At 34.4% G+C, this 18,432-nt stretch overlaps 2 protein-coding genes and 1 pseudogene across 6 annotated transcripts in view; 1 reads left to right on the top strand and 2 right to left on the bottom strand.

Annotated features, from left to right (window-relative positions):
* The window catches only part of LOC143228528 (uncharacterized), a 221,980-nt pseudogene that overhangs the window by 89,852 nt on the left and 113,696 nt on the right, over positions 1 to 18,432 (top strand). The window lies entirely within an intron of this gene.
* On the bottom strand, positions 1,046 to 11,520 carry LOC143230514 (uncharacterized). Of its 3 annotated transcripts, none has more exons than XM_076464207.1 (2): positions 3,917 to 4,052; positions 1,046 to 3,258 (listed from the first exon to the last, which is right to left on the bottom strand). In XM_076464207.1, exons 1-2 carry the CDS (start codon positions 3,941 to 3,943, stop codon positions 2,020 to 2,022), a joined length of 1,266 nt encoding a protein of 421 aa, XP_076320322.1. In that variant the 5' UTR covers positions 3,944 to 4,052; the 3' UTR covers positions 1,046 to 2,019. The 3 variants fall into 3 exon arrangements, with proteins under 3 accessions (XP_076320322.1, XP_076320324.1, XP_076320321.1); XM_076464209.1 differs by lacking the exon at positions 3,917 to 4,052 and adding an exon at positions 3,631 to 3,859; XM_076464206.1 differs by lacking the exon at positions 3,917 to 4,052 and adding an exon at positions 11,389 to 11,520 and having other exon boundaries at positions 1,839 to 3,258.
* On the bottom strand, positions 11,525 to 13,415 carry LOC143230515 (uncharacterized). 2 transcript variants are annotated; one of them, XM_076464210.1, is made up of 2 exons: positions 13,263 to 13,415; positions 11,525 to 12,604 (listed from the first exon to the last, which is right to left on the bottom strand). In XM_076464210.1, the coding sequence occupies exons 1-2, from the start codon at positions 13,287 to 13,289 to the stop codon at positions 11,525 to 11,527; spliced, it is 1,107 nt and encodes a 368-aa protein (XP_076320325.1). In that variant the 5' UTR covers positions 13,290 to 13,415. The 2 variants fall into 2 exon arrangements, with proteins under 2 accessions (XP_076320325.1, XP_076320326.1); XM_076464211.1 differs by lacking the exon at positions 13,263 to 13,415 and adding an exon at positions 12,977 to 13,083.

The following is an 18,432-nucleotide window of genomic DNA, read 5'->3' as shown; positions in this document are numbered from 1 at the left end:
AAAGTATCAGAAATGTAGAAGATAACCATTTAACTAAACTTTTAGTATATATGCGTAACTATAAGAATAACTAAAAAAGAAAAGAAACGTAACTAGAAAAATAATTAGGCTATTAAATATCATTTGGAAACAAAAACTGAGTTTGGTACGGTGATTATTAGTACATTGAAGATAGATGTTTTTAATATTCAGAATGTTTCGGACTGGGACACTTATTTTCTGGAACAATAAAAAACCCATGCTTGTCATTTATAATTTATTTATACTATAAGTTTTTGTTCTTTTATTTTTATCTAACTGTACCAGCATAGTCGTTAAGGACTATAGTAAAGACTCTATGATTATGCACTATCTGCTTCCTTTGCTTCTTACTACTGATCTTTCATGTTGCCTCCATCAGATCAAGAACGTCATTATTATCTATCTTTCTTTTTGTACAGTTTTCATCAGCCTGTGCCTTCCAAGCGCCTGCCTATAAATACCAAAGGCTGTACAGGGGAAGGAAGAAAATAATAAATATGTTATCACTGTGATTCCACCTATTTTCGAACATCTTCCCAAATGAGAACAGTCGTTGGTTTCGTAATGTGGCGGAACCAGATTGTTTTTTTTTCTCTCTTCTTATTGATATCAGACTTAACTTAATCGCAATGGATTTTTGGCTCAGTAGGTTCTCTTTCGTAACCATAGCTCCCAATTTTCCATATGAGGATGTTGGTCCTGGTTTTCTTGGATGTGATATTGGTGGCGTTGCTGCCGTAAACTCTGCAATGCGAAATTTTTGGCCCTTCCATGAAGGACAGTAAAATTTCTCTTTTGAAGATGTAACATTTTCTTTGTTTCGGTTAATAATTATTCTTTTGAAAAGACAACACATACCACTTTTAGTTATCGATCAGAGTTGGGAGGCATTTTACAAGTTGGTCAGCGAAGTTTCTTTTCATGAGCAGGACAGACACGTAGCTATCACGTGATCGTCTCAGCATTCTAAGCAAAGTAATAACTAATATGTATGTGCTTTCATAATAATGTATAAATTACACCTTGTATTCGACGCAACTGTAGTGTTTAACGTAGTTAGTAATGAGAATGACTTGGACTTTGAAAAAGATCGAAATTACACCGTTTATGAGAATTCGACCATCTAAACTACAGGCTGTTACAGAAAGTAGTAAGGAGTAAAATAAAAACGATAACTTGAAGAATACAAGGTTTTAATGTCTACCTGTGTTTGATATGGCAAGTAAACCTTTTCTATTAAATCTTGGTCAGTTGAGATCCGCAGTTTCTAGCTAGATCAGCTCAGCTGAAGTAATGTCACAGGAAGTTCACAGATGATTAGTTTGTTTATCCTTGGTAGGATCATATATTCCAAAACCCAAGGATTTCCAGAAACAAACAATTTATTTTCGTACCTCAAATATCTAAAGAGGTTATTTCAGGAAACTTCATGGAAAAAATCAAATTAAAAATGTAGTTAAAAAATAAAAGCAAGCGTGTGTAACTTGAAGATAGGATAACTTGCTCGATATGTTTTAACTTATATGCCGTCATGGTGCACTCTACTGCTGTGAAAGTGTTGAGGGTAATAAAATTTGAGCGTCAAAAGTGCTAGGACTAATTAATTTCTTCCCTGTTACATTCAGTATTGTCAGGTGTAAGCCCAAAGCCTAAAAGTAATATCCTTTGAAAACATTTTATAGGATGAAAGCATTGGCATGATATAACTTACTTTTTCGCAAGCTAATAATGTCCGTCAAAAGCCTCAGAAAAATTATACGCTTTAAATGGTATTATTTTTATTGCTTTATTAATATCTCTATACATCACATCCAAATTCAAGCATTTTTCATTACTATCTCTATTTATCGATTCAACCAAGATTCGATAATTGAAAGCTACAAAATCCTGTCGAGGTCAAAATAATCCTTTGTATATATATATATATATATTTATTTTTAAAGGCTAATTAATTATGTATTAATAATTTTCATAATAATAAATTAACCAGAATATTAACTAACGTATTCTTTCTGTACTTACATTATCAATACAAACATCGAACATTTCCAGTAATTCATTCTTCAGAGAATTATTCCATATTTTTAAGGCTTTTTCAGTGAGATGCCACTTCGATTCGAAATTTTCATATAAAAAATCATTGTTACTTTTCATATCATCAATTTTCTCTAGAATCCTTTTCACTTTTATAATGTTTTTTAATTCACTAAATAGTATCTCTGTATCAATAGGTTTATTTAAATTTAACATTTCTTGTTTATTTTTCAGTACATTCAACATATTTTCTTTTCCAACTTGTCTACTAGCGATCGCAGTAACAATTAAATTGTAAGTAAACGTCATTAAGTTATCATAATAAAGGTTTTTTGGTATGCACTTCAGCCAATCTAGAAAGAATCTTTTGTCCATATTAAAATAATATTGAATATAATCACAACCAGTTATAACATACAATGTTTGCATAAATTGGATGCGTTCATCATGTGTAATCGGCTGTAAAAAAGGTAATTCTTTAGTAGATCTAACCAAAGTTTTACCATCGATTACACTGATATTTGAGTTCTCGAGTTCCATATAAATTATTTTGTCCGGAAAATAGTCCATTAATCCAAGTCCTATCATCACCATGTCCGAATCGGGTGACTTCAAAATGACATGCTGTTCCATCAGCTTCGCGGCCATGTTCCACATAATCGTATCTGCCTCGTCGTGTCTGACACTTTTTAAGTTACGAATACCACCTGATGAAACTTCTGTTACCGTTCCTATGCCTTCTTTGTCAAAATCACCAACACAAATGAAAGTTTGCGCCGAATCAAGCTCATTTTGTAAGTCATCGATAACTACTTCACATACTTCACCAATAAATTGTCGCATGGGATATTTCTCCTTAGCGCTGTGAAGTTTCGTTTTTGGCAAACCTTTTCTTTCGCCGTAATTGTCGAAAGCAAGAACAACAGTTGACGCATTTTCATCATCAAATAACTGATGTACATATTTTTTTATTGATTTTCCCAGTTCTTCGACTCCTTTTTTTTTCTCAACATTCTGCTTTTCAATTTCACGCTTCGTGTTTAAAATATACTGCATTCCGTCTACAACAACAGCGGGTCTAATTTGTTTCTTCTTCTGCCGTGCTTTTCTTGTAGACAACCATCCAAAGCTCATACCGTTCAAACACATGTCCAAGAAAGACTTGACAAATCCACGCTTTTCTGCTGCCATATTTAAGTAACCCTGTAAAGGAAATATAATAAATGTTAAAGAAATATCGGAGTTTTAATAAAATTTGAGACTGTTGTTTGTTTGAATTTCGCGCAAAGCTACACGAGGGCTATCTGTGCTAGCCGTCCCTAATTTAGCAGTATAAGACTAGAGGGAAGGTAGCTAGCCATCACCGCCCACCGCCAACTCTTGGGCTACTCTTTTACCAACGAATAGTGGGACTGACCGTCACTTTATAACGCTCCCACTGCTGAAAGGGCGAGCATGTTTGGTGCGACGGGGAGTCAAACGCCTTAACTCACCAGGCTATGCCAGGCTAGATTTGAGACTGAAACGTCGAATGGAAAAGATAGCGCTCAAACAATATATAATATTAACATGTACCTTTGATCCTAATGCTAGATTGCTACTAACAACTTATGAACTACCGTAGAATTACTGGTTTATCGAACGAATCCTATACGAAGATTATTAGAAATACTTAGAAGTAACTTGGTTATAAAGACACTAACGTTCGGATAAGGAAAACCCGAAAACAAACGTAAAACGTGTTTTAATTCATTTTTCCTCAAACAGCTATCACGCATGTACGGATTCTCATAAAGTTAACAGTCTTACAAAACACACAAAATATAGAATGAATCATATTATATAGATATTCTGCATATACCTTTGATCCGAAAGAGAGAGACTTCATGCAAATCGTGAACTACGTACCGTAAAACTGATAGTTTATTGAACGAATTTCGTACGATATATGTCTGAAATATCTAGAAATAATTCGGCTGTGAAGGTACTGACGTCAAGTATAGTAAAACCGAAAACAAAACTGCTTCATTGTAGTTGTTCTCAGTCGGCTATCACACGTGTACGGGTTTTGATCAAAGTACACAATCAGCCATACAGAAGATAACTATATTTGTTACACAGATTATTTTACATAATTTATAAATTTTAAACCTCTACACTACCTTTGTTATATCCTAAGAACGTGAAGTTTATTAAAACATTACGTTGTGAGAAATTTTCAATACGGTATACTCCAATAATGTTTATTTTCTATTTTCTATATAGATTCATATAAATATGTGTGTGTGTGTGCATGTTACACTTTAGCAATATTTACGAAATTTACTTAAATTAATTTTAATATAAACTTGTTTTTATTATGGTTTAGAGTATAATTTTATTGTTGTAGGACAACGTGAAAAAAGCAGTCTCTGAACAAAAGGCGAAATCCGGTATCGCCAGTTGGTTAAGGCACTCGACTCGCAATCTGAGTGTCGCGGGTTCGAATCCCCGTCACACCATACATGCACGCTCATTTAGCCGTGAGGGAGTTATAAAGTGACGGTCAATCCCACTATTCGTTGGTAAAAGAGTAGCCCAAGAGTTGGCGGTGGGTGGTGATGACTAGCTACTTTCCCTCTAGTCCTACACTGCTAAATTAGGGACGGCTAGTGCAGATAGCCCTCTCGTAACTTTGCGTGAATATTCAAAACAAACCAAACCAAACAAAAGGCGAAGTTAATTTGTCTTATGATTGCAAATATTTCAATTGTTTCAGCTATAAATCCTTGGGTAAAAGTATGTTAAACCACCTAAAACCTATACAAACAACAATAAAAACAAACCTAAACAAAGGCTGTCGCTGGCTAACGGGAATGAAAATTATATACATTTCTAAACTTTGACGGTTACACTACATTTTTTTTTTTCTTTTGTAATTCGGAAGAACCGATAAAAGTTAAACATTCGAAAAATGAGCGTTCATTAATTAAACAGATAATCGTGCAGTTGATTGTGCATCTTAGATAATTTACGTCTATGGCGAGGTCGTATTTCTAAAAATATTAAATAGCTTTAGCTTTGTAAGATCTCATAAAAAGGAACTGAAGACGATTTTGCATGAAAAGAAACGCTTAATTTTTCTGCTTTCCTTTTTGTGGATATTCATAAATTCAAAGATGTAAATAAGACACAATACATGTTTATATTCACCTAGTCCTAAAATGTTTCCCTCTCTTCGTTATGCATGCATACCTTTCACATGAGGTGAGCCCAACTGACAATATGTCCTTTTACTAGGTACAGATGGCTATCAAGGTAGGATTAGCTACACGAGGGCTATCTGCACCAGCTGTCCCTAATTTAGCACTGTAAGGCTAGAGGGAAGGCAGCTTGTCATCACCACCCACCGCCAACTCACGGGCTACTCTTTTACCAACAAATAGTGGTATTGACTGTGACATTTTAACGCTCCCACGGCTAAAAGGAAGAGCATGTTTGGTGCGACGGGTATTCGAACCCGCGACGGTCGGATTACGAGTCGAGTGCCTTAACCACCTGGCCATGGCGAATTTTAAGATTAGCGAAAGCAAGAACTATGCAAGAGTTTTTATTGTCTTGGTACAAAGCAATTCAAGTTGGTTCATCGAAGTTTATCAGTATTCTGGCTATATTGTGAACACCAAAACTTAAACCTCTGACTTTATTATTTTAACCCACGTCCAGGTGGAGCATCAGTCATTGAAGTCATCAATAACAAGATACATAGTATTGTTTTCTGACAGGAATCTCTAATCTTTAGCATCACGTGCTGCATTATCATTTCATGTACACATTGGTGTTTTAAATATGTGGAGTAGCTTTGGGTAAGTTTCCTGTAATTTGTTGCTTGCAATTTCAGTTTTTCCACTGAAAGGTCTTATGAAGTTCTTATTGGATGCTTTTGCCATGATAAAATGATCAGTTATCACTGAAATATGTTATTAATTTCATAGTGGATACTATTACCTTGTTACACTGTTATGGCTTTCCTAGTTTCTGGTCCATCATGTGGTAGGATGTTAAAATTAATGAGAGTGAAATCCTTAGGATTTAATAATTTAGTTTATTGAAATAGTAAGATGTAGAATTCAGAGAGCTTCTAAATGTACTATTTTCCTTCACTCTTATCCATCACATTGCAGTAACCGATAATAACGTGACACCTGCTCACTTTTATGCGTTTATCTTTTACCAGGACTGTGTATAAACCTTGGTTTCGTTTTATTCTGCTAGCCATTTAAGATCCTCCACTGAGAGAATGATGTCCATTTCGCACACAAGCATCCGTATATGGTTATTTTTTAATTTGCTTCTTTACTTGTAGACAATACCTTTAGTTCTTGCTGTTTAAAAGTTCTGTTCCTAGACTGTCCACCGTAATAAGGTTTATAGCTTGCTGTAGACCAGTAGCCAATTGTAATTGAGCTGCCGTTTTTGACATCAACGTGTACTACTCTTCCTGGTTACAAGTAGGGATGGATACAGAGGGAGGATTGTGGGATGCATTCCCCCTACTGACCATACCAAAATTGTGTAGGTTAATGGGAAATCAGAAATATAAAGTACTGATCATCTCAATTAGAATATTTTTGCTGAATATTTGTTTTAAATTATTATCAGTATTATTGTTTTGTGATGTCGTACTAACAATCGACAAATAGGTCGTCCTATCGTGATCGTGGTTGAAGTTAAAGGTAAAACAATTGTATGTGATCATGGTTGAAATTATAGGTAAGACAATTCTAAGTGATGAAGGATAAAGTTAAAGGTAAAAGGATTCCAGGTGATCCTGAATGAAATTAAAGGTAAGGCAATTCTAAGTAATCGTGGTTGAAATTATAGGTAAGACAATTCTAAAGGATGAAGGACAAAGTTAATGGCAAAACAATTCTGTGTTTAATACTATATGTAGAGTATCTTCGAATGTGGAAATAGGCTTATCCTTCGTGTGAACAAAAGTACAGATAAGAGCAGATTTCCTTGTCTTACCTGAATAGCGATTATTTTTAATCCACTGATGTGATTTTTAACAGGTACAGAATAACTTCAACAAAACACCAAGAATTTCCTTGCTGGCAATGCAAATTCTAGCTTAAAAACCTCTCTTTATTTCTTGGAGATCTCACCAACAATATAGACTCTAACTTATAGATCTTTCACTATCTTCTAGAGACCAGTGACCACATACTCTAATCACCTGCTAATTCACTTTTAATTTATTTTCACGACGACCAATCTCTGACTGAGACTTGAAGTGCCATATGATTAATGCTCCTTTTAAAATTCAGTTAATTAAGACGAATATATTAAGCATAATATATGGGTTAGACTGTTAATACAATAACGTTACAGCAGATAACACAATATTAAAATATTTGCTGAATAACTGATAAAGTATTTAAAACTCAACCTTAGACAGTGGAGTGGCACTGTAGATTTCATTGTACTTGTGTTTTCCAATCGTGCATTTTCCAGGTTTTTCCTTCTTTATTTTTCCTCCTTTTCTGTACAAGATGTAGGAAAACATATTTTGTGAGAATTGCGTTTTCTGCTAAATATGCACAACTTGTTGCTCATCAGAAGCAAAATTCTTCAAAATGGCCATTCGGAAAGTAGTATAGGTTTGAGCTTTGAGGGCTGTCATTTACGTTTTCTAATTGCTACTTTCTTAAGCTTATCCTTTCCTTACTTTTCGGCGGAAAGATGAAATATAACTTCACCTGATGTTTAACTTACGAAGAGAAGAACCGCTAATAAGCGTAGTTATTACTTACAATTTTAAGTAGGCCTAACTGTTATGCCTCTTGCTGTAAGCGTAGTTGTTATCCATGTTGTTAGATAGGCCTAACTATAAGCCTTCTTGTTTCAATCTGTAGTGTATCATAGTGTTTTATTATAACTTTTACAAACTCAATCTTTTTGGTAAAATGTTATTCCGATGCCTTTTAGTACTATTATACATATATATATATTAATTTCTGCGCAAAAAAAAAAAGATACAGTCGATGTATTCCGTCGCTCTGTGATTGATTCATTGGAATCGCGCTCTGCAGATTACGAATCAAGCGCCCTAACCATCTGGCCACGCTAATGGGCTGACTGGCCTTTCGAATGTGATGACTGCAGTGAATTTAAAGAACTTAAATAAAAGCTTCATAAATGTTTCAATGATAAAGGCTGGATGTGGGCTTTTTGTTGTTCAATTTAATGGATAGAACGACCTAAATGGACCAAAAGGTCCTTTGTTGTTCTTTAATGTTTTGTTATGTCAAAATAAAAGTGTTTCATTATCGCTCTGGAATTGTTATTGTTCAGTGTTAGCATTGAAGAACACAGATTGGTTGCATGGTAACATTTTGTATTTCGAGTCTATGCAACATTATCTTCAATTTAGGTAGGGTGTGCATTATAATAGTGATAATTAATGCCTTAGTATGAAAGGTGGGTGGTAAGGCGCTACTGACTGGCTACCTTCGCTTATGAGCCCAGCATGACCATGTTTTTAGGGCGCTTGACTCACAATACAAGGGTCACGGGTTTTAGTCATGATGGCATTATGATGTGACTGTCAATCCCACCATTCGTTGGTAAAAGAGTAGCGTAAGGGTTAGCGGTGGGTGATGATGAATAGCTGCCTTCCCTCTAGTCTTCCACTGTTAAATTATTGACGGCTAGCTCAGATAGCCCTCGAGAAATTCAAAACAAAACAAACACGTTGACGAGTAAATAAAAATTCAGGACGACAGCAGATAGATAGGCTTAGTAGCATTGCATAAATTTAAAATACAAATACATAACAATTTCAATGTAATATTAATAATAATAATTACATCATTAAATAAGTCATCATTAAGTCATTGTAATAAATATGCTAAAATAAAACTACTAGTAAAGTTTTTATAAAGTCATTGTAGTAATAGCACTAAATAAAAAATAGTCATGTTGTATCATAAAGTTATTGTAGTAATAGCACTAAATAAAAAATAGTCATGTTGTATCATAAAGTTATTGTAGTAATAACACTAAGCAAAACCAACCACAGTATTATAAAATTATTGTAGTAATAACACTAAGCAAAACTTCTATTCAAGAACATAAATCGTATTAGTTAATAATAAGTAACTAAAAACAAGTAAAACAATAACGTAATAGTAACGAAAAATTAATAAAAATTATTTAATTATCTGATATACTGGTATATCTACGTACTTTGGGGGACGAGTAGTTAAACTGGAATATCTGTGTATGTGAATAGAAAGTATCAGAAATGTAGAAGATAACCATTTAACTAAACTTTTAGTATATATGCGTAACTATAAGAATAACTAAAAAAGAAAAGAAACGTAACTAGAAAAATAATTAGGCTATTAAATATCATTTGGAAACAAATACTGAGTTTGGTACTGTGATTATTAGTACATTGAAGATAGATGTTTTTAATATTCAGAATGTTTCGGACTGGGACACTTATTTTCTGGAACAATAAAAAACCCATGCTTGTCATTTATAATTTATTTATACTATAAGTTTTTGTTCTTTTATTTTTATCTAACTGTACCAGCATAGTCGTTAAGGACTATAGTAAAGACTCTATGATTATGCACTATCTGCTTCCTTTGCTTCTTACTACTGATCTTTCATGTTGCCTCCATCAGATCAAGAACGTCATTATTATCTATCTTTCTTTTTGTACAGTTTTCATCAGCCTGTGCCTTCCAAGCGCCTGCCTATAAATACCAAAGGCTGTACAGGGGAAGGAAGAAAATAATAAATATGTTATCACTGTGATTCCACCTATTTTCGAACATCTTCCCAAATGAGAACAGTCGTTGGTTTCGTAATGTGGCGGAACCAGATTGTTTTTTTTTTCTCTCCTTCTTATTGATATCAGACTTAACTTAATCGCAATGGATTTTTGGCTCAGTAGGTTCTCTTTCGTAACCATAGCTCCCAATTTTCCATATGAGGATGTTGGTCCTGGTTTTCTTGGATGTGATATTGGTGGCGTTGCTGCCGTAAACTCTGCAATGCGAAATTTTTGGCCCTTCCATGAAGGACAGTAAAATTTCTCTTTTGAAGATGTAACATTTTCTTTGTTTCGGTTAATAATTATTCTTTTGAAAAAGACAACACATACCACTTTTAGTTATCGATCAGAGTTGGGAGGCATTTTACAAGTTGGTCAGCGAAGTTTCTTTTCATGAGCAGGACAGACACGTAGCTATCACGTGATCGTCTCAGCATTCTAAGCAAAGTAATAACTAATATGTATGTGCTTTCATAATAATGTATAAATTACACCTTGTATTCGACGCAACTGTAGTGTTTAACGTAGTTAGTAATGAGAATGACTTGGACTTTGAAAAAGATCGAAATTACACCGTTTATGAGAATTCGACCATCTAAACTACAGGCTGTTACAGAAAGTAGTAAGGAGTAAAATAAAAACGATAACTTGAAGAATACAAGGTTTTAATGTCTACCTGTGTTTGATATGGCAAGTAAACCTTTTCTATTAAATCTTGGTCAGTTGAGATCCGCAGTTTCTAGCTAGATCAGCTCAGCTGAAGTAATGTCACAGAAAGTTCACAGATGATTAGTTTGTTTATCCTTGGTAGGATCATATATTCCAAAACCCAAGGATTTCCAGAAACAAACAATTTATTTTCGTACCTCAAATATCTAAAGAGGTTATTTCAGGAAACTTCATGGAAAAAAATCAAATTAAAAATGTAGTTAAAAAATAAAAGCAAGCGTGTGTAACTTGTAGATAGGATAACTTGCTCGATATGTTTTAACTTATATGCCGTCATGGTGCACTCTACTGCTGTGAAAGTGTTGAGGATAATAAAATTTGAGCGTCAAAAGTGCTAGGACTAATTAATTTCTTCCCTGTTACATTCAGTATTGTCAGGTGTAAGCCCAAAGCCTAAAAGTAATATCCTTTGAAAACATTTTATAGGATGAAAGCATTGGCATGATATAACTTACTTTTTCGCAAGCTAATAATGTCCGTCAAAAGCCTCAGAAAAATTATACGCTTTAAATGGTATTATTTTTATTGCTTTATTAATATCTCTATACATCACATCCAAATTCAAGCATTTTTCATTACTACCTCTATTTATCGATTCAACCAAGATTCGATAATTGAAAGCTACAAAATCCTGTCGAGGTCAAAATAATCCTTGGTATATATATATATATATATATATATTTATTTATTTTTAAAGGCTAATTAATTATGTATTAATAATTTTCATAATAATAAATTAACCAGAATATTAACTAACGTATTCTTTCTGTACTTACATTATCAATAGGAACATCGAACATTTCCAGTAATTCATTCTTCAGAGAATTATTCCATATTTTTAAGGCTTTTTCAGTGAGATGCCACTTCGATTCGAAATTTTCATATAAAAAATCATTGTTACTTTTCATATCATCAATTTTCTCTAGAATCCTTTTCACTTTTATAATGTTTTTTTAATTCACTAAATAGTATCTCTGTATCAATAGGTTTATTTAAATTTAACATTTCTTGTTTATTTTTCAGTACATTCAACATATTTTCTTTTCCAACTTGTCTACTAGCGATCGCAGTAACAATTAAATTGTAAGTAAACGTCATTAAGTTATCACAATAAAGGTTTTTTGGTATCCACTTCAGCCAATCTAGAAAGAATCTTTTGTCCATATTAAAATAATATTGAATATAATCACAACCAGTTATAACATACAATGTTTGCATAAATTGGATGCGTTCATCATGTGTAATCGGCTGTAAAAAAGGTAATTCTTTAGTAGATCTAACCAAAGTTTTACCATCGATTACACTGATATTTGAGTTCTCGAGTTCCATATAAATTGTTTTGTCCGGAAAATAGTCCATTAATCCAAGTCCTATCATCACCATGTCCGAATCGGGTGACTTCAAAATGACATGCTGTTCCATCAGCTTCGCGGCCATGTTCCACATAATCGTATCTGCCTCGTCGTGTCTGACACTTTTTAAGTTACGAATACCACCTGATGAAACTTCTGTTACCGTTCCTATGCCTTCTTTGTCAAAATCACCAACACAAATGAAAGTTTGCGCCGAATCAAGCTCATTTTGTAAGTCATCGATAACTACTTCACATACTTCACCAATAAATTGTCGCATGGGATATTTCTCCTTAGCGCTGTGAAGTTTCGTTTTTGGCAAACCTTTTCTTTCGCCGTAATTGTCGAAAGCAAGAACAACAGTTGACGCATTTTCATCATCAAATAACTGATGTACATATTTTTTTATTGATTTTCCCAGTTCTTCGACTCCTTTTTTTTTCTCAACATTCTGCTTTTCAATTTCACGCTTCGTGTTTAAAATATACTGCATTCCGTCTACAACAACAGCGGGTCTAATTTGTTTCTTCTTCTGCCGTGCTTTTCTTGTAGACAACCATCCAAAGCTCATACCGTTCAAACACATGTCCAAGAAAGACTTGACAAATCCACGCTTTTCTGCTGCCATATTTAAGTAACCCTGTAAAGGAAATATAATAAATGTTAAAGAAATATCGGAGTTTTAATAAAATTTGAGACTGTTGTTTGTTTGAATTTCGCGCAAAGCTACACGAGGGCTATCTGTGCTAGCCGTCCCTAATTTAGCAGTATAAGACTAGAGGGAAGGTAGCTAGCCATCACCACCCACCGCCAACTCTTGGGCTACTCTTTTACCAACGAATAGTGGGACTGACCGTCACTTTATAACGCTCCCACTGCTGAAAGGGCGAGCATGTTTGGTGCGACGGGGAGTCAAACGCCTTAACTCACCAGGCTATGCCAGGCTAGATTTGAGACTGAAACGTCGAATGGAAAAGATAGCGCTCAAACAATATATAATATTAACATGTACCTTTGATCCTAATGCTAGATTGCTACTAACAACTTATGAACTACCGTAGAATTACTGGTTTATCGAACGAATCCTATACGAAGATTATTAGAAATACTTAGAAGTAACTTGGTTATAAAGACACTAACGTTCGGATAAGGAAAACCCGAAAACAAACGTAAAACGCGTTTTAATTCATTTTTCCTCAAACAGCTATCACGCATGTACGGATTCTCATAAAGTTAACAGTCTTACAAAACACACAAGATATAGAATGAATCATATTATATAGATATTCTGCATATACCTTTGATCCGAAAGAGAGAGACTTCATGCAAATCGTGAACTACGTACCGTAAAACTGATAGTTTATTGAACGAATTTCGTACGATATATGTCTGAAATATCTAGAAATAATTCGGCTGTGAAGGTACTGACGTCAAGTATAGTAAAAACCGAAAACAAAACTGCTTCATTGTAGTTGTTCTCAGTCGGCTATCACACGTGTACGGGTTTTGATCAAAGTACACAATCAGCCATACAGAAGATAACTATATTTGTTACACAGATTATTTTACATAATTTATAAATTTTAAACCTCTACACTACCTTTGTTATATCCTAAGAACGTGAAGTTTATTAAAACATTACGTTGTGAGCAATTTTCAATACGGTATACTCCAATAATGTTTATTTTCTATTTTCTATATAGATTCATATAAATATGTGTGTGTGTGTGCATGTTACACTTTAGCAATATTTACGAAATTTACTTAAATTAATTTTAATATAAACTTGTTTTTATTATGGTTTAGAGTATAATTTTATTGTTGTAGGACAACGTGAAAAAAGCAGTCTCTGAACAAAAGGCGAAATCCGGTATCGCCAGTTGGTTAAGGCACTCGACTCGCAATCTGAGTGTCGCGGGTTCGAATCCCCGTCACACCATACATGCACGCTCACTTAGCCGTGAGGGAGTTATAAAGTGACGGTCAATCCCACTATTCGTTGGTAAAAGAGTAGCCCAAGAGTTGGCGGTGGGTGGTGATGACTAGCTACTTTCCCTCTAGTCCTACACTGCTAAATTAGGGACGGCTAGTGCAGATAGCCCTTTCGTAACTTTGCGTGAATATTCAAAACAAACCAAACCAAACAAAAGGCGAAGTTAATTTGTCTTATGATTGCAAATATTTCAATTGTTTCAGCTATAAATCCTTGGGTAAAAGTATGTTAAACCACCTAAAACCTATACAAACAACAATAAAAACAAACCTAAACAAAGGCTGTCGCTGGCTAACGGGAATGAAAATTATATACATTTCTAAACTTTGACGGTTACACTACATTTTTTTTTCTTTTGTAATTCGGAAGAACCGATAAAAGTTAAACATTCGAAAAATGAGCGTTCATTAATTAAACAGATAATCGTGCAGTTGATTGTGCATCTTAGATAATTTACGTCTATGGCGAGGTCGTATTTCTAAAAATAGTAAATCACTTTAGCTTTGTAAGATCTCATAAAAAGGAACTGAAGACGATTTTGCATGAAAAGAAACGCTTAATTTTTCTGCTTTCCTTTTTGTGGATATTCATAAATTCAAAGATGTAAATAAGACACAATACATGTTTATATTCACCTAGTCCTAAAATGTTTCCCTCTCTTCGTTATGCATGCATACCTTTCACATGAGGTGAGCCCAACTGACAATATGTCCTTTTACTAGGTACAGATGGCTATCAAGGTAGGATTAGCTACACGAGGGCTATCTGCACCAGCCGTCCCTAATTTAGCAGTGTAAGGCTAGAGGGAAGGCAGCTTGTCATCACCACCCACCGCCAACTCACGGGCTACTCTTTTACCAACAAATAGTGGTATTGACTGTGACATTTTAACGCTCCCACGGCTAAAAGGAAGAGCATGTTTGGTGCGACGGGTATTCGAACCCGCGACGGTCGGATTACGAGTCGAGTGCCTTAACCACCTGGCCATGGCGAATTTTAAGATTAGCGAAAGCAAGAACTATGCAAGAGTTTTTATTGTCTTGGTACAAAGCAATTCAAGTTGGTTCATCGAAGTTTATCAGTATTCTGGCTATATTGTGAACACCAAAACTTAAACCTCTGACTTTATTATTTTAACCCACGTCCAGGTGGAGCGTCAGTCATTGAAGTCATCAATAACAAGATACATAGTATTGTTTTCTGACAGGAATCTCTAATCTTTAGCATCACGTGCTGCATTATCATTTCATGTACACATTGGTGTTTTAAATATGTGAGTAGCTTTGGGTAAGTTTCCTGTAATTTGTTGCTTGCAATTTCAGTTGTTCCACTGAAAGGTGTTATGAAGTTCTTATTGGATGCTTTTGCCATGATAAAATGATCAGTTATCACTGAAATATGTTATTAATTTCATAGTGGATACTATTACCATGTTACACTGTTATGGCTTTCCTAGTTTCTGGTCCATCATGTGGTAGGATGTTAAAATTAATGAGAGTGAAATCCTTAGGATCTAATAATTTAGTTTATTGAAATAGTAAGATGTAGAATTCAGAGAGCTTCTAAATGTACTATTTTCCTTCACTCTTATCCATCACATTGCAGTAACCGATAATAACGTGACACCTGCTCACTTTTATGCGTTTATCTTTTACCAGGACTGTGTATAAACCTTGGTTTCGTTTTATTCTGCTAGCCATTTAAGATCCTCCACTGAGAGAATGATGTCCATTTCGCACACAAGCATCCGTATATGGTTATTTTTTAATTTGCTTCTTTACTTGTAGACAATACCTTTAGTTCTTGCTGTTTAAAAGTTCTGTTCCTAGACTGTCCACCGTAATAAGGTTTATAGCTTGCTGTAGACCAGTAGCCAATTGTAATTGAGCTGCCGTTTTTGACATCAACGTGTACTACTCTTCCTGGTTACAAGTTGGGATGGATACAGAGGGAGGATTGTGGGATGCATTCCCCCTACTGACCATACCAAAATTGTGTAGGTTAATGGGAAATCAGAAATATAAAGTACTGATCATCTCAATTAGAATATTTTTGCTGTATGTTTACTTGTAACATGTTATTTAGGAATATATGAAAGTTCATTGCCACATGCACTACGTTGTGTGATTCAGTTTAGTGCTCTACGATTACTTGTAACTTGATATTTTAAAATAAAATCAATAAATGAGAATTCATAGTCATATATGTTTCTTTTCTTTGTTTCTAAATTAATTCCATGAAATTTACGTTGCAGTAACAAGGAAAAGTTTACTTGGGGTCGGGTTTAAGTCACTGTTACTTAGTCGATCATCCCCCACCAAAAAATCCTGTATCCACCACTGGTTACAGGTAGTAACTAGGCGTATTCAAATTGTTTACACCCTTTTGTAACAGAGCCTTTTCTGCTTGATGATCTGTCACTATATCCAGATTATGTGGCACTAACTGGTTCTTGTATCTCAGAACGGCTGGTATGGGTATTAACACTTTTATCAATAAAGCAGGGAGATGACCTAGGGAGGTCGAAACGTTGTTTTCTGCTCTGTTAGTAAACGTTTTAATACCCATACCAGCTGTTCTGAGATACAATTTTATTTCAAGTGTTTCTTATCATCAATGACTCTCTGGTTCAGCTTGTAGGTCTTGATGGCATAATGCAGAGGTTAATTCACTCTAGTGCTGCACACAACAAGGTTACACGTGGTTTACACTAAGACTGATGTTACCCACGAATTAGTCCCTGTCTCAGAGTTGATGTACTGAATTGAAATTCAGCTTAACTCTGACATTAGATGTCATCATATTTGTTTTAAATTATTACCAGTATTATTGTTTTGTGATGTCGTACTAACAATCGACAAATAGGTCGTCCTATCGTGATCGTGGTTGAAGTTAAAGGTAAAACAATTGTATGTGATCATGGTTGAAATTATAGGTAAGACAATTCTAAGTGATGAAGGATAAAGTTAAAGGTAAAAAGATTCCAGGTGATCCTGAATGAAATTAAAGGTAAGGCAATTCTAAGTAATCGTGGTTGAAATTATAGGTAAGACAATTCTAAAGGATGAAGGACAAAGTTAAAGGCAAAACAATTCTGTGTTTAATACTATATGTAGAGTATCTTCGAATGTGGAAATAGGCTTATCCTTCGTGTGAACAAAAGTACAGATAAGAGCAGATTTCCTTGTCTTACCTGAATAGCGATTATTTTTAATCCACTGATGTGATTTTTAACAGGTACAGAATAACTTCAACAAAACACCAAGAATTTTCTTGCTGGCAATGCAAATTCTAGCTTAAAAACCTCTCTTTATTTCTTGGAGATCTCACCAACAATATAGACTCTAACTTATAGATCTTTCACTATCTTCTAGAGACCAGTGACCACATACTCTAATCACCTGCTAATTCACTTTTAATTTATTTTCACGACGACCAAACTCTGACTGAGACTTGAAGTGCCATATGATTAATGCTCCTTTTAAAATTCAGTTAATTAAGACGAATATATTAAGCATAATATATGGGTTAGACTGTTAATACAATAACGTTACAGCAGATAACACAATATTAAAATATTTGCTGAATAACTGATAAAGTATTTAAAACTCAACCTTAGACAGTGGAATGGCACTGTAGATTTCATTGTACTTTGTTTTCCAATCGTGCATTTTCCAGGTTTTTCCTTCTTTATTTTTCCTCCTTTTCTGTACAAGATGTAGGAAAACATATTTCGTGAGAATTCCGTTTTCTGCTAAATATGCACAATTTGTTGCTCATCAGAAGCAAAATTCTTCAAAATGGCCATTTGGAAAGTAGTATAGGTTTGAACTTTGAAGGCTGTCATTTACGTTTTCTAATTGCTACTTTCTTAAGTTAATTCTTTCCTTACTTTTCGGCGGAAAGATGAAATATAACTTCACCTGATATTTAACTTACGAAGAGAAGAACCGCTAATAAGCGTAGTTATTACTTACAATTTTAAGTAGGCCTAACTGTTATGCCTCTTGCTGTAAGCGTAGTTGTTATCCATGTTGTTAGATAGGCCTAACTATTAGGCCTTTTGTTTCAATCTGTAGTGTATCATAGTGTTTTATTATAACTTTTACAAACTGAATCTTTCTGGTAAAATGTTATTCCGATGCCTTTTAGTACTATTATACATATACATATATTAATTTCTGCGCAAAAAAATAAGATACAGTCGATGTATTCCGTCGCTCTGTGATTGATTCATTAGAATCGCGCTCCCTATTATTTAGCAGTTTATTTATGAGGATTTACACGTTGATTGAAACTTTTCTCACAAAAATATTCTTATTACTTTACAGTTCGCACCTATGTGGCTCATCGATAAGTATAAGAGCTTATAATGCCAGGAATCGAATTTCAGTATCCGCTTTGTGCTAAATAGCTAACAAGCCAGCTTTCTTAGTTCCATAATGGAGGGTTTGAAAAAGGGTTTTCTAAAAATT

This window comes from Tachypleus tridentatus, chromosome 10 (genome assembly GCF_004210375.1).
Source record: "Tachypleus tridentatus isolate NWPU-2018 chromosome 10, ASM421037v1, whole genome shotgun sequence".
Classification (NCBI taxonomy): domain Eukaryota; kingdom Metazoa; phylum Arthropoda; class Merostomata; order Xiphosura; family Limulidae; genus Tachypleus; species Tachypleus tridentatus.
Note: the sequence above shows the minus strand (reverse complement) of the source record. Positions and strands in the feature narration are given on the sequence as shown.